General features: G+C 41.9%; 1 protein-coding gene across 3 annotated transcripts in view; it reads right to left on the bottom strand.

Annotated features, from left to right (window-relative positions):
• Positions 1–20,678, bottom strand: part of Plekhg1 (pleckstrin homology and RhoGEF domain containing G1) — a 210,430-nt gene that overhangs the window by 68,633 nt on the left and 121,119 nt on the right. For all 3 annotated transcript variants that reach the window (XM_047557962.1, XM_047557961.1, XM_047557960.1), the window contains one exon: positions 14,437–14,942. In XM_047557962.1, the coding sequence (XP_047413918.1) occupies positions 14,437–14,844 (408 nt within the window). In that variant the 5' untranslated portion in view covers positions 14,845–14,942. The remainder of the gene's footprint in view (positions 1–14,436; positions 14,943–20,678) is intronic.

Raw genomic sequence — 20,678 nt, forward strand, 5'->3', positions numbered from 1 at the left:
CAGGCAAACCATCACACAGAGCCATAAAAACCATCTGTAGCTCCTCCTCTCCCACAAAGCTGTCCGCCGTGCCCATGCGTAGGAGCTGTGCTTTAGCTCTGGGGAGAAATTCCTGGAAACTTGATCCGTCCACCCAGAGCCGGGCAGGCCAGGGGTAACTGAGCCCCAGCCCTCCCCTCCCTCTCAGGGCCTGAGCTGCACTGAGTAGTCACCCAGCCCAACATTCTTCTGCAGTTCCCTCTTTTGTTGCAGGGACAGCTTTCTGAAGTGTGGAGGGCCAAGGCTCCTGAACTCTGCAGCTCATTTTTAACTGTCCCACCCGCCCGGCTTGGGCATCTGCATGAAAAAGGCTTCTCTAATCAAAAGGAGATTAAGTCTCTGCTGCTCTCTGGGCCCTGGCATCTGCTACTCCATTGTGGAGCCATAAACAGACCCCAGGCGAGTGACTTATCCTCCGCTTTGTGGGAACGGGGACAAAGGCGGCAGTTCGCTCAGCAGAGCTACACTTACTGTGGCTGGCTCCCGGCTCCCCTCCTTCCTCATGTCCCACTTAGAGCTTAGTGAAAGGTTAACAGCGGGACAGTAAGCCCTGTCCCCAAGCGGAAGGAACACTTGTCCTGGTGACAAAAAGGTTGGTTTCCCCAGCTGACGTATTTTAGAGTATAGTTTAAAGGAATGGCGCGCGCACGCACACACACACACACACACACACACACACACACACACACACACTCCTGTAGGCAGCACGTTGGGGAAAGAAGTGAGGAAGGATTTTGCCACTTGAAACAGCAAATTCAGGCTGCGGCTTCTCGCTACTGCTTGTGGCCTGCTTTCTGGGTGGGGTTTCTTTATACTAGTTTAACAAAACAAAGAAACTTAGAATAAGCCTTCATCTCCCATTGGGCTGGAGACAGGCTGCAGCTTCTGGGCACCTCTGATTATTTTCAAAACCCTCCTCTTTACAGAATAAGGAAGATTTTTACCTTTTTTTTTTTTTTTTTAACATGAAGTGCCATCTCACACTTGTTCAGGGATCAGCTGTCGCATAAGAACTTTCCCTGAGTGTTAAGAATTAGCTATGATTAAATTCTGCACGTGTTACAAGGTGGAGGTACCTTGGGAGCATGCTACATGAAATCAGCCAGACACCAGCGGACAAATACTACACGAAGACAAAACTTCCGCTGGCATGAGGGACCTAGAACAGGGACTTCACAGACACCGAAAGCAGACTGGGGCGCGGGAACGACGTAGTGGGACCGAGTGTTACTGTTTAGTGGGTACGGTTTCTGTTGGGGAGGGTGAAGATGTGCTGGAGCCCGAAGCAGCTGTGGCTGCAAGACACTGAGCATATTTAACGCCACTGAATCGTGGCTGGAACTTCAGTGTATGTGTATTTTGCCGAAATAAAATTGAAAAGTTAACTACAATTAAATGTCCACTCTTGATGAAGGCCCCGGCAACAGGCAAGGCCTTTTAGATGCTGTCGCTAACAAGATGCGAAAGTTTCTTGGTATCCAGGTGCATCGGAAGGGAGTTCAGTTCTGCTGTGGACTGTAACTCACAAGAACAAGTCACCAGGGTGACTGAGGTGAGACTGCACCATCCCTAATGGCCTTAAATTAATTGGTCCAAGGGGTTCTTTCTTCTGGCTCCTTGGCGTAGCCACATCCACCTCCTCCCACGCCCTCCACTTGCTGTGGGCTAAGAAACCAAATAATTAAGCTTATTTTAAACATGTAGTGTAAAATAGGCTCTTAGTGAGAGCTTGGGCCTCTCTCTGGGTAAAGACACAGGATTTACTGTTTGGTGTTTGAAATATCTATTTTGGCTGCTCAAAGGACCTCTTGAGAGCTGAGGCTGGTGGGGATGCGCTCGCCAGGCATCTACAGACTGAGACTTTTTGAATTAGTCCCATTAATAGAGGAAGAGGTTGAGGTCAGAGTGGCTGTTTGTCCACGGGTACACAGCTGACTGTCAGCATGGGACTGGAGACCAGACCAGGGCTCTGGTCATTATTAAATCAACCTCAGTTTGACTGAGCTCAAGTCATAATTTTGAAACATTCCACCATCAGAGCCTTTTGTTCTATTGGAAATGAATTCCAAGTACCAGTAGGCATGTGAGGCAACCTAAAAACTGCAGCAACTGTAACTGATCCTTTAAAATTACAGGGTCAAGATAACTTTTTGAAATAGTACCTCAGCATAGATTAGCAAGCTCAATGTTGTAGTGTTTTAAAACCTACTAGAAATTGCTGGCCTTGTCCAAATAATAGCAGTGACATGAACAATCATATAATGATACTACTGGTTCTCATTTGAATGCTTTCTCTGTGCCTCACACTATACTAAGCATTTCACATGGTTGATCTTATTTAATTTTCACAACAATTCACCTTCCCGTTTTACCTGGGAAAAAAATGAAACTTATCAAAGTTGAGAGACTTGTCCAAGACCACACAGGCAAATGGCAGAGCCAGGATCTAAATTCAGTTCTTCTTGATTTCTAAGTCTGGGCCTTTGGGATTTTGTTACATTCCATGGGGATGAGGAGGTGATTTGTGTTGCTTTAAAAAAGTCTGTTGTTTGTTTTATAACAAAGGGAAAAAAATTCTTGCTAGGACAGTGGATTTCAACACTGACTGTCTACAGGGTCCTGGGGAGCTTTAGGAGAACTGGTCCAAGCCCCACAGATAAGGATCCCTCAGTTCCAGGTGCAGCTGAGGGAGCTGGAGTTGAGAAAGTTCCCAGGTGAGTCTCACCAGTGGTCTCTGTTTTAGAAGAATCTGTAGGTTTCAGTTGCTCCTCCTAACCAGATTTCTCAAGTGATAGCTTTTAATTGCTCAAATAATGGCCCCTTTGAACCTGTTTATGAGGGCTTACTATCCCAGGCATAAATCTAGTTGATGACCAGTTAATTGTGTGTTTCTCGTAAGGGATCATTATGATGTTGCATTCGTTCCTATTTTTGAAGTAGGAATTTTCTCCAACTAGATTTTCTTACTCAAAGCCATCTTTTGAACATTCCAGATAATTTTGAATATAAGTAAGTCCACATATTCTATCGGTAACCCTTTCTCTTGTGCTTATTGTTTCCAACAGGACCTGAAACTTTGTGGGGAGCTCCTAGTTCAGAACAAAACAGGTTTGCAAAATAGGTTCCCAAAGCATCAACTAGTCTGTTAATAACCACATGTGGACAAACCCAGAAAGGTCTGGTCCAAAATTTGGTGTCATTCTGCTAAATCAATCATTTTTTAAAAAAATATTTATTTTTAGATGTGGATGGACCTTTGTTTTATTCATTCATTTATATGTGGTGCTGAGGATCGAACCCACTGCCTCACACATGCCAGGCAAGTGCTCTACCACTGAGCCACTAAATCAGTAATTGTGGAAGATTTTTCACTCTCAAAAAGCTATGTATACTAGAAGTAGGGGAGAAGAGGCAATTTCTGGATGGCTTTAGACTTGTGCCAAGAACTCACAAATGATCCGAATTGTTGGGTCTCCCTCTGTCTCATGCTCCAGTTTCATCTGGAATACATGGTCACTAGACATAGATAAAGTGACAGGCACGTCCCTTCACACACACTCAGGCCCAGGTTTATCCCCAGCCATGGTTGAGATGGAGGTCAGTGGGCAAGGGAAGTGGTCTGTTTCTAGAAAATTTCATTCACAAGTATTTAACTGATACATAAGAGACACTCAGTGAAATGCTTCTCATTTTCTCCAGTTGTTTCCAGGTGAAGTGAATGGGAGGCAGAAGTAGGATACATCCGGACACTGACAATATTTTGCTATGGGTTTGGGACTTTGGCAGCTTCTAGGCACCAAGGGTTATGCGGGGGGGGGGGGGGGGGGGGGGTTCTGCTAAGCGCTTTACCGGAATTCACTCATCCAATCCTCCTGGCCTCCCAAGTTCCCAATATCTCCCCCATTTTCAGACGAAAACACAGGTTACAGAAGTTAAACAATTGTTAAAGATCAAAGGTAACGAGTGACAGAGCTAGGATTTGCCTGCAGTTGGAGAAGTCACTGAGATCTTTGATCTCCAGTTCCTCATGCAATATTTACTGCAAATCTTACAGCTGAGTATTTAATCAGCAAATATTTTCTGATGTCCAATTAAGCACTGGAGACAATGCTGTAAACTTTTTTATCTGTAAACTTTTACAAAACATATGTAATAAAACCCTTCTTGCTCTTTCAGAATCTGTAGTTGGACTTAACTAAGCTATTTTCTGTTCTAAAATTGGGTGTGATTCTGATATCAAAAATGTCATGCAATTAGAAGCAACCTAGGTGTGCATGGACAGGTTAAACGAAATGGATAAACAAAATGTGGTATACACACACAATGGAATATTATGCAGCCTTTAAGATGAAGGAAATTCAATGCCATGGATGATCCTGAAGACACTCTGCTGAGTGAAAGAAGCCAGTCACAACAGGACAGATAATGCATGATTCCACTTAAAGAGGGCACTGAGAGTGCTTAAATTCAGTGATAGAGAGTAGAATGGTGGATACCTGGGGTGGAGGGAAGGGGTAGGGGATTATGGTTGAATTGGCAGAGTTTTGGTTTGCCTGATGCAGAGAGTTCTGGAGATAGATGTGGCCATGCTGCACAAGAATGTGAATGTGCTTCATTCCTGTGCAATGGCACACTTAAAATGGGTCCAAATGGTTATTTTTATGTATATCTATTTTACCATTAAAAAGGGTTTTAGAAATTCCATGCAATATCACAAGTAGAAAAAAGTCATTCCTTTTAAATGGTAAAACAATCTTGGTGGGAATAGGAGAGACTGAAAACATAAATGATCAGAGAAAGTTAACTACTAAACTACGGAGTTGACAAGTCATGAATTAGCAGAAGCTGCCTCTTTCCTCTGGGTGTCATGGAACAGGGGTGTTTGGACACTCACCCAAGGTTTAGCAGAGGTTTAGCTGGGGGACCTGGGTAAATGGTCCTCTGTGATCAGCTGCACAAGGTGTAAGGAACACCTTGTCTTTGGAAGGCATTTCCGGCTATGGGAAACTTTTCCCAACTGCAGGTTGGTTTGTTTAGGACATAATTTCTTGAATTCTATAATTTTCTACCCACTCGGTATAATTGAATATTCAAGATGTCACATACCCAAAAAGCAGCATGATTCTAGCTCAGCCCAAAGGACCTGTTTTAGCAAATCTTCAATAGAATTTTGCCCACAGGCAGTCTTTGAAATATATTAGCTGCTCTTTAGCAGACCAGTAATAACAGCTACTCAATCACCTGAGTTAACTGAAGTTTTTTTTTGAAATGCCCTTTCATTTAGAGTAAAAATGTTGCCCTAAAAGCAAAGCCTAAGAATGGGAAGGGACTTTTAGTTGAGGCGTTTCTTTTTGTTTTTGTTTTTTTTCCTTGCTGTGCTTGGGATTGAACCTAGGGCCTTTTGCATGCTGGGAAATTGCTCCACTACTGAGCTGTATCTCCTGACCCAAGTTATGGGTATTTTAAAAGTACTTGAATATGCAAATAAAATATACAAACCCAGTTATGTCTGAGAAAATTACAGCTTCTATCAATGTTTTATTTTCCTTTATTATGCTTCCTGTCCTTTATATGCTCACTCTGCAAGGTGAAAAATATTACTCTAATTTTAACATCAGTAGCACAGATAAATCAAATCTCCTCTCTGTATTATGAGTTTCATTGGCAGCAAATGCTATAGTTAACACAATCCTATTTGACCACAGTAGACAAATTCTTTCACTAAAAGGAAAATTTCTTACAGTGTTTTGTATTTACAAGCAACCATGTTCATTTTCAGAAAGGAGTCAACACATTGCTAAGACAACTCGAAATTCTTTTAAACCAGTTTTTCTTACAAGGAGGAAATAAAAAAATGCAGGTCATGCTCTCTGGCACCAGTATTCTCTCATCTTTTGGTCTGAGCAAAGAGGTGGGGGAAACACATTACAGTACTCCAAAGAAATAAGTACAGTCAGCTCTGATGGAAGGTTTGTTTAGAAAATATGAACATGTTCCTGTCCAAATTAATATGTTAGGGAACAATCTGAATTTAATTCAAATGTCTAAGTTTAGCCTTTGTTTATGCAGTGTCATAATAACAATGCTATATAGGTAGTTTTTAACCATTTAACAAACATGTAACATGTATAAAATTGTGCCTCTATTTTTGTTAGATTCCTACCTTTTTTTAAATGAGGTTTTGGGTGCTGTGCTCAGTACCCCCACTTTTCCCTAAGCCCAATTTCCCCCAAGTGATTCTGCACAGTGAGTGATTTTGAGAAAAACATAGGTCACAGTGGAATTGATTGGAGGCACTTTGGAACTTGGCTAGCTCTGTCCCTCTGTCACCTGCACTCTTTCTAGAGTCTTAGCCAATTTGATACAGGAATAAAAACACTCCCTGTCTATAATCTCTTCTCAGCTCACGCACTGTTGTGACCAGGGAAGAATGGCCCACAAAGACTGACTCATTCTCTAATACCTGGGCCTCCTTAGACGGCTCTCAATAACCCCCAGCCCCACGTTTCAAGAAACAAGTCAGGACTGTCAAGAACTCAAGGCAACCTTGCTATTAGCTGGGCAACACCAAGGAATGTCATTACACCCTACTTATGATACCAGTTGGTGATCACTATACCAGTGCCCAAAAGTTCTTAAGTTGAGAATGTACCCCAGGTTAACAGTGTAAGCAAACTATTCTGTCGGTGGTAGGTTTATTTTCTAGAAGATCACTTCTGAAAATATACCACTGGACTTCAACTTCCACACCAGAGGCATCCACACCATGTTGGGGGTTAAGGGACTGGAAGTCCTCCTATGGGGCTAGAACATCAACGGTGCTTCTTCTTTGGCCACACTTCTCACTTTGGCTTCCCAGAGTGGCTACCGGAATGATTTTATCAATATGGTCAAGAAACTTGCAGCTTCTGATCACGGTTCTATTAAACTTTTGATGGCGGATGGTGTTTAATCCTTTCCCCTCCTGGATTCCCTTGCACTTGCAAGACTTCCAGAACACCACCAAGATAAACACAGTCCCTGCCCATGAACTAGGTTGCACCCAGCAGCCCTCTTTCTAGCCTGACGTATTAACTAGGGTGTTGAATTCCGAAGGGTGCTATCGGCAGGTCAAATAGATAGGAATAAGATGACAAAGCAGGGGTGGAAATGAGGGGAGAAAGAGTAAGAAAGTGGGCATTGGAGACACCTAAGAAGGGTGGGGAGAAGTAAGAACAGACATTAGCTTTGAGTCTGCTCCAAGTCCTTTGAGGAGCTCACCTAAAATATCCCATGGGGTTTTTAAGTAGAGAGTAACTAGAACCTCAGCAGGTAAGCACCATCAAAATCTTTATTTTCCTATTTCTTATTTTGTTTGGGGGACTGCGGTGGCAGATACAGTGCTATAGGTTTTAGAATGAGAATGTCTCAATTACCCATAATGCACCGTGGAGTCTGCCAAGGGTTCACAAAGAAGTTTCCAACCTTTTTTAGTCACAGAGCTAGGCCACACCCCCCAGGCTCCCTTAGAGTTCAGTGGGCATGTGACAAGGTTCTCATCAGAGGTCTGCAGAAGGCACGTGTGTCACTGTCTGTCAGAAACCTCCCCTGTGGGTCCCCATGACTTTGTACCCTTTGAGATTGAGTTGGAGCAGATCACGGGAACCTTGGAGGCTGCGTGCTGGAGAAGGCAGCTTGGGTCCCTGAGTGAGCGTCTGGAGGAGTTCCATCACCACGCACAGTGCACTGGAGGAGGAAAGGAACTCCTCTGGAGTAGGCCATGGGCTTTGTTTGTCCCTGTGGCGACTCCTACTCTTACTAATACACTATGTATTCCAAATCTTCAGTTGTTTTCAACCAGGGGCAGTTTTGCCCCTGCCCAGGGGTTTTACTTGGCAATGTCTAGAGATAGTTTTGGTTGTTACAAGTAGGGACAGTGGTGGTTGTATCAGCAATGAGTGAACAGAGGCCAGGTTTGCTACTAGATGTCCTACAATGCACACGACTATCACCCATGCCAAGAACTCGGTGGTCCAAAGTGTCTACATTGCTGCTGGGTCCTGAGGCAGAGGGCTTAAGAGGGAGGCTGCGAACACTGAAGCCTATTAGGGTCTAAGAGGAGGTTTGGGAGAACGGTGGAGACTGGCCGTGAAAGGAGCTGGCTTTGGAGTGAGACCTGGGCTCCAGGTTCAACTCGAGCACTAACTATCTACATGACCTTGAACAAGCCACTTTATCCTCTGTACATTCAATATTCTCAAGCCGAAGTAGGAACTGTAAAAGTATCCACATGATGGGGGCTGGAAGGATGTAAATGCTCAATTCTGTGCCTGACAGATGACAAGCACTCAAATATTAGCTGCTGCTAATGTTATTCTTTAATGGTTTTGTTGTTGTTGAGACATAGATCTAGAAAATTTAGAAATGGTGTCCACAGCATTTTTACAGCTGTTGGATTTTACTAAGGTGATGTTGAACCAGTTACAAAACTTAAGGCGTCACGTACACTCACTGCCTACCAAGTTCCCTGGAGAATCTGACCAATGTAGATGTTTGAAATTACTTTCCTAAGTTTGGCTCAAGATCTGGCTCCTAGGTTTGGGAAAAATCAGTCACTGGTACACATGAGCTTTGCCCACAGCCAAAGGCTACCTTAGCAACCCTGCAAACCTCAACTGGCTTTGCTTTTTCCAAGTGCTGCCCACCTGGAACTGTTTTCCATGGTCATTAGCAATCAATCAGAAGATATTTACAGAACATCCAAAATGGGCAAACCCATTAGGAATGGAAAGAGGTGGAAAGCCAGTTCCCGCCCACCCTTCCAAATTCGATGGCAGCAAGTAGTAGAGAGGGTCACCCCAAATCACTCAGCACTGCCACCTTCTAAGTCTGCTGCTGCTAGTGAGGTGATGAGAAAGGGGAGCCAGGTAGGGTGAAGAGGAAGGATTCATAAAGATAATAATGGTTAACAACGATAATAAAAAGAGATATACAACGAACAATCCAAGTGAGGTTACGTGCACAGTGATTAAAGCATTATTTAAGGAACAGCTTCTACGTAAGCAGAACACCCACAGGCCCGCCTCTAAATCATCAGCGATCTCCAATGGTCTTAGGGATGGGCTCATTCACCCATTATGCTAAAAGCTCTTGAAGGACAAAATAAGGGGACACATTCACATAAAAGTGCTCCAATGCCAGGAAAAAGGAAAACGTACATTAAATTACGCCAAGTACTACAGTGTATATTCCCTATTAAATCCGCCCACCTTACGAGCCTTCATTAAAACAACCCCTGCCAAGTCTTACACTCCAGTGTGGAAGACTTTTTCCCCTTAGTACTCAAGAAACTTCAGTCTAAATGAACCTCATAAAAAGGGTCAGCATAATAGGAGCTATTTAAACCGGAGGGAGGGGATCAAGCAGGACATCTGCAAAAAGACAATAAAATCCGGAACAACTGCCCTCTCAACAGCCTTCTCCTGGGCACGTAAGCTTTCTTCCTTCGGGAGAATGCAGGGCAGCTGCGGCTGGTCTGGGGAATGCTACACACAACCATTCAACACAGGAAAAGTGCAAAGACACACCCGGCCCTCTCCACACCAGGCAACTCTGTCTCCCCCAGGACCCCTGGGAAGCAGAGCCTTATTAGAAACCATCTCCAAACTCAAAGGTGTCTCTGCAAGGGAAGGGGACCTCAGGACAAGAGCCAGCGCAGAGACCCCTTTATCCCATCACAGGTATCTCGCTAAGGCCCCCAGCTGAGTGTCTGGGCAGAGAATGTGGGCTCTCATTGCACCAACCCCCCAGCCTGGGTACAGGGTGCCTTCTTTCATTCTGCACACATTTGGGTGAAGGCTTGCTCCCCGACCTGACCTAGGTATCCCCCCAAGTCATCCGATACCACCAGGACTCACTACAGCTTGCTCTCTAAACTATGACCACAGGCAGAAGAGCTTTCCATGTATTTCAAGTCACTAAGTGTGCAGAAAGTGACCCTCTCTCTTCTACCTGTCTGTCTATACAATCACTCAATTAACGAAGGATCCACATAGACTCAGAAACACAAGAGCTGGGGTGGTGGTCGTCTTTTGAATTCCTGCGTAGCTACAGATTTGGAGTCACGCTGCATGCTTCCAGCAAAGACACACTTAAGCCCTGGCTGTTTAAATTTTGAACATCAAAGCTGTAATATTCACTTCTTTGTTTCTAAATATACTTTCTGGGTAAAGGTACTTGAAGGAGTTCAGGTCTCTGGTGTATGAGAGATAAAAGTAAAAGTAATGCTATACTTATTTTACTCACTTTTTTCACTAACTACACATCTTTGACATCCCAAGAGATGGCCTAATTTAGTATCTGAGAGTTCAAACATGCCATTTGTAGTGGGAATTTAGCTTCCAATTATACAGCATTATGCAACATTATGAACTATTTTAAAACTTTACTAAAAGGGTAAAACAGGCCATGAACTCTATCTGAGGCCTGATCTTATGAGGCTCTCAAAGGCTCTTTTACAGATCATTTAGAAAGATTAAAGAAACCCACTCTGCCCAGGAGAGCCCTTGCTCGGTCAATCGAAGGTCCCATTAAACATGAAAGAGACCCTTATTCTCTGTTCACCAACTATGGATTTTCCATCTCTCCACAAACTGTATCACTGGTTATTTTACTTTTAAGTTGCTTTCATATTTATCATCTCATTTTATCTGTGAATGTTCCTAAGAGCCATATATAAAGATGGAAATAAGAGCCCCATTGTTGCTTTGGACATGGATGATAGTCAAGATCTTACCTCCCCCAAATGTCAAGTGTACAAAAATAAATAACCAGGATGTTGGGTAGAGGAGCAGAGATTGGAATAGAATAGCCATGCAGCGGGGGTGGGGGTCCAGAGATAAGGGTCTGGGAAGGAAGGCAAGAAATGAAGAATAAGGAGTAAGAACAACAAGATAGTTTTAGTTAACTTTTCAGAAAGCATTTTGGGGTTCATTTCTGAATTTGTAACTGGCAAGGGAAGGAAAAAAATCTGTATATTTTGGATTTTTTGGGGGGGAGGTACTGGGGATTGAACTCAGGGGCACTCAACCATTGAGCCATATCCCCAGCCCTATTTTGTATTTTATTTAGAGACAGGGTCTCAGTGAGTTGCTTAGCGCCTCACTTTTGCTGAGGTTGGCTTTGAACTCGCAATCCTCCTACCTCAGCCACCTGAGCCGGTGGGATCATAGGCATGTGCCACCGTGCCCAGCTATTTTGGTTATTTTAATATGATATCTTCGCATATGGGAAAGAAGCATGCAGCTTTCTTTGCACGTGTGAATAACATCCAGGAATCCTACTGCCCAACTAAGGTTAGAAGGACAATTGCTGGAAATAAGCTACTCTGCTATTTGGGACCATGTGGAACATGTCAAGTCACTGTCTTATGTTAGTTTGTTTTGAATCAGTGCATGTATAAGTACTCTTTCACAAAAATGTTACTGTTCACAAATCCTGAAAATGAAATGTAAACCCAAGTCATGGAGATGATGTGTCTGTACGGCATATAAATAAAATATACTGTCTATGGGGAAAATTGATAAAATTTGGAAAGACTATTGATTGATATTAGTTAAATGAGATTCAATAAAGCAGAATATGCAAAGTCAGAAAATGTGTTACTGGATAAAGGAAGGTGAATCATTGGTTATCACTATAAATTATCATACTATTTTTTTTTTCCTGCCAGAAACAATTTTTGCTTAGGAAGAGCCAACTAAAGAAAAATCTATCTTTTAGGTATGGTAAGAACTTATCATAGTAGTTGTTAGCAGGTTGTCCTTTAAGGGAAAATATCCAAAATCCTCTCTTCAGCTTCCTGAGCTGTGCAGCACATCATCACCTAGTTAGATTTGGAAGTTTTCTAGGTGAGTGGGCAAGTGACCCACAGCACTCTGGTGACTTCCAGAACAAAGACACGCTGACTTCTTCTGATCTGGGTGCCCCTCTACATGTCTACACCAATCACCCTCCCCTGCAAGACCCCCTTCTGCCCCTATGCCTAATTATATGTTCCACCTCTGACTTTCAGTGGGTTCATTAGAAAAATCCAATTTTATTCAGAATAATAAAATCAGAACTGCCCATTAAAACTTTTTTTCTAATTAAATTTCTGTTGTGAACTGGTTTACCTGATTATTTTTGGCAAATACTTTATGTTAAACATAGTATAAATGTTGATCACCCTTAACCAGCAGATCAGACAGGGCTGGTGTTGATTATATTTTCTACTTATTAATTGCCCACCATGTGCTAGGCACATGTGTTGTATGTGACTTCCCGTAATATTTAATAGAATTCAAAGAACCCTGTGCAGGTACCATCTACCAGTACATCTTACAGTTGAGGTGCAGCAGAGATTTATAGCCTGAAACAGGAGTAAGCAGACCATGGCCCTTGGGTTAAGTAGGGTCCTAAAGATTTGCTCAGATTTCTAGGACTACATTTACAGTGACCATCGCTGTTTTTGAGCCACCACAGATCTGCACACTGGTGACACTGTGACCTCAGGGCTCAGAGGCCTAAACTCTTTACTGTCTAGCGCTATATGAAAAAGTTCCCCAACCCTACGTGCAAAATACGATTAACTCATGGATATAGAAAAAAGGCAAGAACACTGGACTGTTTCAAATACAACTGACACTAAAACTTTCTTAGAAAAAATTTCCTCTTTATCTGTTTCCTTTAATTCAAATCTTATTTTTTCCCCCCACAATTCATCAGCCAGTCTCAGGTAAAAGAGACTTCATGGAATACAGTTGAGGAACTAAAGGCTTCCCTCTTAGTGAGTTCTGATTAAATGGAGAAGTTTCTAAGAAAGTAAGCAAAAAAACAAAAACAAAAACATAAACCAAAGAAAGCTTTAATAATTTAAGTTTCCTGAGAGGTTGTAAAACTTTTGGCTGATTCATAGGTATTTCTTCTCAAGTGCAAATGACATCATTGTCAAATTTTTAAAAAGTTGGCCAACTTTGTCCTGCATTTGGTACCACATGTTGTTTTGGTTGCGCATCAATTGACTTTTCTATTTTTACTGGAAAGTTATGTCATAACTATTTTGGGAGACAGCATCTATTCTATCACTTGTGGAAATCAACACATGATCATGCTTTAAATTATTTAATATACTTATTTATTTTTGGAAGGGCTAATGCTATAAGAATGTTTGTACTTAGTGGAGAATTGCTCATTAGCAAATTGTCCTCTATATTCTACAGCATATTTTAAATTAAAAGTCAAAAACAGGCAATAGGTATTAATGAAAGAATTTAACATCCTACTAGGCAGCAAGGTGAGTGTAACCTTGTAATATACAAATTTGCTATTGAATATTAGTGTTCTTAATCATAAATTAAGAATGAATTAACATCTGAGCTCCACTGGTTATTCTTTTTTATTTATTTATTTATTTATTTGGTACTGGGGATTGAACCCAGGGGCACTTTACCAGTGAGCTACATCCCTAGACCTTTTTCTTTTTTATTATTGTTTTTTTATTTTGAGACAGGATCTTGCTAAACTGCTGAGGGCCTCACTAAGTTGCTGAGGCTGGCCATGAACTTCTGATCCTCCTGCCTCAGCCTCCTGAGCCCCTGGGATTACAGATGTGCTCCACTATACCTGGCACCCCTGGTCATTCATTTTCCTCAGAAACCTGCTTATAAATCAAAGTCAATAAATGGATTTCCAGAGGATGTGATCTGGCACGTAGAGCTGAGCTCAATTCACATGGAGTAATTAATGCAAATAATCTATAATCATTATAATTTGTGCAAATTATGTTATATTGTTTACTATTAAAGTGAACAGAAAGGAAACATTCAAGAAAAGTCCGTGGTTTTTCTTCTACCCTTCACTCATTTCACCCAAACACAACCAATACAGGCCCAGCCTAGAACAGTGGCTTATTAGAGTCACCTGAGAATCTTCCACGCCCCAGCCTACACCCTTGGCCAATGTAATCAGAAATTTCAAGGCGAGTGGAGAAGTGTGCTTAGGGTAAGAACAGCTGATGGGTTCAGTCAGATACACCTGACACCTATTGCTGGGATCGAAGGACCACCCCATCCTCGCCTGCTCCAAGCTGCAAGGCACCCTGGCACGCTGATGTGGGATTTATTAACACAACAAACTGGTACATGCGCAGTATCATTCATGCTCCCGACACACACCTGACTTGTTAGCGCAACTATTAAGAGGAGTCAACCCCGCGAGCCCAGCGCTGGCTATGTTACCATCTGTTTAAACGTTGACAGCCTTTCTGCATCTTAGGCGACAACACACACTTCCCCAACAAGGAAGGGCTTAGATTTGCCTTTTATTTTGCAAGACTATTTATCCTGCTTGACCAACTTGGAAAAATGAAGTTTGCCTTACCTCTACGATGCTTTTCAAATCTTGCACGTAAGTCCTTTCCGTCTCCAAAATCTCCTGCACTACTCTATCCACGTAGAGGAGCTTGGGGCTGGTGGCCGAGTCTGCAGTTGTTGGGGGCGCCCCATTTGCGTCCACTCTCCACGGGGTCCTGGGCTGCTTCTCGCTGCCCTCATCCATGTTCTGTGGCCCAGCAGGGGTGTCCTTCTGCAGCTCGCTACTGGAAAATGGCCGGGTTGGAACCAGCTCCAGTTTTATGGCCCCTGCTTCCTTATCCTGGTGAAACAAGCCCAAGTGGCTATTTGAAACCAAGGTCATTCTGCTGCCAAAGGAGCCATGGCTGTCGCGGGAAGAGGCTGAGGATGAGGTGGAGCCGAAGCTGATGGGTCTGTCACTGTCAGAGAGCTCCATGGTCTTTGGTTCAGGGGACAGGGAACCTTCAGCTGTTGTTTCAGGATGGGGAACTTCTGTTACAGCTGATGGCACTTCAGGATGCAGCCGGTGCCCATCTACATGCGTGGCAGAAAATAAAAAAGGAGAGGATGAAGCAAGGTAAGTGAGACAGTTGAAAGGAAGTCAAAACCTAGCAACCCCCCCCCACACCCCTGTATACAGTCAATAACCAAGTGGTGCCAAGTTGGCCATAGAAGGAAAGAGGGTCTGAGATGCAAAAGGAGAGCTTCAGAAGCATGCCTGGGAGCCTGACAGGAATGCAGCATCCGGCGCTGCCCTAGACCTCCTGACCTTGAACCTGCATTTCACCAGAGCACACTGGGACGCGTACACATGAATGTCTAGGAAACACATCCAGTTTCTCCAGGGTGACCACCTGGAAGGACTCACGTGCAGAGCAGCCCAGATTTACTAAGTTAAAGGTTTAGAGGTCGGGGCCAAGCAATCTGTAACTTTAACAAACACACAAGTGATTCTTATGTACTTAAAAAGCACCCTCCGGTCCAATGTAGAGGCCCATGCCTGTAATTCTTGTGGTTCAGGAGGCTGAGGCAGGAGGATCATAAGTTCAGAATCAGCCTCAGCAATTTGGTGAGACCCTGTCTCAAAAGAGAAGATAAAATAGGGTGGGGATGTTGCTCAGTGGTTAGTGCCTCTGGGTTCAATCTTTGGTACAAAAAATAGAAAAAACAGCAAACTCTTTGATTCTTACAGAATTTTGAGAGCCACTATTGGAGATTTTAAGTCTTCCACTACAGCCCCACAGAATTTAAAGCAAGGTTCCTGGCAGTACTGACAACTGTACACTTCACTTGTACACAGCACTAGAGGAACGACTCATGGATGATTATTTTCTAATATTAGGCAAGAAAACAAATATTAAGACCCACACCCCATTAGTAAGTATACAAATAAATACAGGGAGGAAATCACAAGAGCACTTAGGAAAATTGGGCTGTTATCATTTATAAGAAAGCATAAGTAGTACCATTCACCAGGTCGGAAGGTCACTCAATACCCATAGCACTTAAAAATGGGTCCCAAAGGCTCTCATGAAAATTAAACTTTCAGAAGTTGTTTTGATGGAATACTCAAAGTTTCAATCTTCTTCATTTCGTAAATCAGGATCAACATTTTTTCCCCTAAAAGAATGAGGTTCCAGATTGACAGGAGCAATATATCCTGCGATAAAGAATGTGATTGATGATGAAACTTGCTTCATTTTGGCAGGTTACCTACCTTACTATCCAAATCCATGGTTGTGGGTTTTTATTAGAAAGGAGTGAAATTTATATTTGGAAGGTTATGACAAATACATTAATATACATTAATGATCAGTTTTCAATAGGAATGTGAGTTTGTTTTGACTCTGTAATAGAGAGCAAACCACTGGCACCATTATTTTTAAGAACATAAAGAATCCACTGAGCATGGTGGTGTGTGCCTATAATCCCAGCGACTTTGAGGATTGTAAGTTCAAAGCCAGCCTCAGCAATTGAGACAGGCCCTAAGTAACTCAGCGAGGCCCTGTCTCAAAATAAAAAATAAAAAGGGCTGGGGATGTGGCTTAGGGGTTAAGCTCTTCTGGGTTCAATCCCTGGCGCCAAGAAAAAAAAAAAAAAATGAATCCAAATCTGTATCCTTCAACATAGTGACTTTTTCTAGATTATATTCGTGGCAAATATACAAAGAACATATTAGAATGTGAATACAAAATAAAGGAACTCTGGGTCAGGAATGGTAAGAAATTGTGGGAAATGAGCAATTTATCAGCACAACCGCTAACACATGGAATGAGTTTGCTGCGATTTTTAAAGCTTTTGCAATATTCTTTTTGTTTGCTCTGAAACAACTTTATGGCCTATAAAATAAGGATTGGTTCGTAGTTAAAATGCACTTGACCTAAAAAGCTTGATCCAACTTGAGTGTGGCAACCATCTGAGAATCAGCCAGGCATTTGGGCATGCTTGTAGCAGAGGGCACTTGCCTATGTGTGGGACTAGTGTTAGGAAAATCCTGGGCAGCCCAAGTAGGAGCAGATGCAAGCAGGGTTTCTTCCCAGGGGATCCACCATAAACATAACCCTAACCCTGAGGTTGAGCTCACTATAGGGAATGGGAAGAATGTAGGGGTCTTTCAAGTCCCAAAGGTCAAATGAGGATATGATTTAAGACAAAATATAAGTTGAATGTACTCAATATAAAAGGTCAGGACAGCTGGAAAGTTCCAGATCAAACAACCTATCCTCACAGATCTGGATGGACTTCTCCCCAGGGCAAGTTCTAGTTTCCTAACTGTGCAGGAATTAGTCTTCCTCTAGTCTATGAAAACCTTTAACACAGATACAAAACACTTGGCACTGTACTCATTATCAGGACAACCGAAAATCAACCCAACAGAGAGACTGATTTCTTTATCATTTCTTTTCTCTACTCACTCTCACCCCAAGTAGCCAATATAGGCTCTCCACAGATTAAAGAGGAATAAAAATTGTTTTCAGAGGAATCCCTGTTGGCCTGCTGGAAATGGTATTGCTTTAAAAACGACTTTTGAAGTTGAGAAAAAGAGGGATGTGAAAGTCGGTACAACAGGATGCCTTTGTGGATAAATCAAAGGGCAACATGAACTGGGTGCTATTCCAGGGAAGCCTTCATGTCTTCCTAAACCAGGTCATGTCCTTGAGGCCACTGAGACCCATCTATTCTCCAGGTCACCAATTAGGCACCTTATAAAATCAAATATTGCCATGTGTAGCATTAGCCAAGTTTACTGCTCAAAACTAAATACTTTCCAAAATTGTCAATGACAGAAGTGAGACATTTACAGTTGGGTCATATAATATCACATAATACGAGACCGCCTTTGTTAATGGATAACATTTTTTATGTTGACTCATTGCTTAGAAGATAATTATAGTTTCTCATAGAAGGAAATGTATCTCATAAAAACTGTCTAGTCTTGTTCTCACCTCCCTCAAAATAATTTAAGATTTCCACCCTGTCTGGACTGTTCTTTCTAATACAACTCGCTAATTATTAATATTTATCTCTAGAGTTATGCTGCTCGATGCAGTGGTCACTGGCTGCATGTGGCTATTGAGCACTCAAAATGTGGCCAGTCCAAATTGTGATTTGCTCTAGGTGTAAAATACAAACTGGATTTCAAGGACTTAGTATGGAACAAAAATCACAAATGCAACATTTATCATTTTTATATTATATGTTGAAATATTTGGAATTTGGAGTTGCATAAACTACCTATTAAAATAATCTTATTTAAATTTACTTATTAAATAATCTTATTAAAATGATTGTCACCAATTCATTTTATCTTTTTTTTAAAAATGTGACTACTAGAAAATGAATATACATGTGTTTCATAGGTAGTTTAGTTGGACCAGGTGATGCAGAGATCTGGGTTATTATTCTGTAAGATTTAAGTTGACCATATCAATCTCCGTTCACTAGTAACGATTTACTATTTTTGTGAATGGAGAGATGTAGACAGCTCAGTTTCTGCTTTTTTTGCAAACTTCACTCATTAATGAAAAATATTGTTATGAATTAGGAAACATGAAGCTGGGAGACGGCTGTTGTGTCATAGATAATGGTGCAAATTGATTTTCTATGATAAACTGAAACACCCAGAGTGTTTCTCTGCCTGGAGTGAAAAATTAACATTTGTGTAATTTGGTGGTTCTTAAACATTCTCTCTTCCTAAATTCCAAGCAACAGGCTAATAATATAGCAATCTCTGAAAACTTCTTGCCAAACAAGAAGAGATGAAATGGACATTGCCTATCATCTATCTCAGGTAGAAATTTGACTATGAATACCCCAAAATAAGCTAGATCCACCCACCTGAGGGTCGAGGTCAATCTGATCCCTGGCAGACCTGGAGATGGAGAGGATGCCCCTGTACAGGGTACATGGTGGCTTACTGATTCTTACAAATGTAAGTGCCAGTTAGCCAAGTCACCAACATTTCCTTTTTGTGCCATTTTTTCAGCAAAAAGAAAAAAATCTGGACAGCTTCCCAGTAGGTAGGCTACCCTATTTTTTACTTCATGTTGTATCTCTAATTTTTTCTAGGCAAAGCAGCTCTAATTCCGTGGCTTTTCTTTGCAAACTTCCATCATTTTAATTGCTCTCCTTTGGAACGTTAGTGCATTAGAATCAAAAGCGATACTTGTTGGCTCTAACTTGCTTCTCGGGCTGATTTAGGTTTGACATGTGACTTCCCATGGCTTCCAAGGACTGCATTCATGCATGAAACGGGGACTCAATGGGTTCCATGACCTGAGTCCATGTCACACTCCCAAGCAGTGACCTATAAGGAAAAGCAGAAACACTTCTCACTGCAGGAGTGGAGGAGGGATCAGGATTTCCAAATTCTGCTCATTGCTATTCCAGACATCAAATTCCTAGTCTGAGTTCCTTGGCAGAATAACCAGGGAGATCTAGAGAATGTACTGTCCTCAATACCAGTAAATAACTAAAATTATGCCTTCCTTATTACATGACCTGTGAGCTAGCCAAAGAGGGAAAGCAACAGAAAGACTATGGGATAAACGAGAAGCTATTCAATCAGCCAGCAAAGGTCATTTAATATAGAGCTAGCCTCTGGCAGAGTCTCAAAGTTGTAAACAACCAAATTCACATTCAAAAAAAAAATTGAGTCAAAGTTAAGAAATAAACATTCATATGTTTCAAAGACAACCCCAAGTATTTGAGAAGTATCCTTCTCCCCTATAGTTGTACCTCTGATATGGTGGATAACTCAATAGTTAAAAGCCATCAGATAATGTGGAGTTATGATTTGACTGAGAGGTGTCTCCACCAAAGCTCCTGTTAATGCCGGAATATTCAGAGGAAAAATGATTAGGTTATGAGAACTGCAGCCTGATCGGTTCATCCTAGTGTGAAAGAACTGACTGGGTGGTAGGTCACTGGGGCATGAAAGGTACTTCTTCCCCTTCCCCCTCTCTGCTTTCTGACCCTTCCAGGAGCTGAGCAGCTTTCTTCTGCCGGGTCTTTACTCCATGATGTGTTGCCTCACCCAAGGACCAAAGCAATGTAGTTGACCATCTATGGACTGAGACCTCTGTAACTGTGAGCCCCAAATAAATTTTCCTTTTTCCAAGTTTTTCTCTTTAGGTATTTGTGTCATAAAGACACAAAAGCTGAATGAAACACATGGGTTTTCACTTGTTAAGTTTTTGTTGTTGTTGTTTGTTTTGTTTTGAGACAGGGTCTTGCTATCTTGCTAAGTTGCCCAGGCTGGTCTTGAACTCATGATTCTCCTGCCTCAGTCTCCTGCCTAGTTGGGATTATAGGCATGCACCACCATGCCCTGCTTGACTTCTTGACTTTTTAAATAATAACTTGATTTTTCTTCTAAAAGGCAGGACTAGCACTAGAATTCTACATGTTCTTTAATGTTCGAGGTGTTCAATTCAGGGAACATGATTTTCATACTTATTCTGTTGCTTTTTGGTGATGAGGTAAAAATGTCTGTTACCATGTTATTTCTTAATTTTGACCAAGGTAGTATAGTAGAAGATATTAACATTAGGGAAAACTGGGTAAAGGGCTTATGGGAACTCTATATATCTTTTTGTCTTTTCTATAATTTTTTTCCAAAATAAATAGTTAAAAAAAATATTTTAGCCAGGTGCAGTGGCTCATGCCTGTAATCCCAGCTACTTGGGAGACTAAGACAGGAGGATTATGAGGTTGAGCCTGGCCTAGAGCCTACAGAAAGACACCATCTCAAAAGTGTTTAAAAACAAT

Source organism: Sciurus carolinensis, chromosome 7, assembly GCF_902686445.1.
Source record: "Sciurus carolinensis chromosome 7, mSciCar1.2, whole genome shotgun sequence".
Lineage (NCBI taxonomy): Eukaryota > Metazoa > Chordata > Mammalia > Rodentia > Sciuridae > Sciurus > Sciurus carolinensis.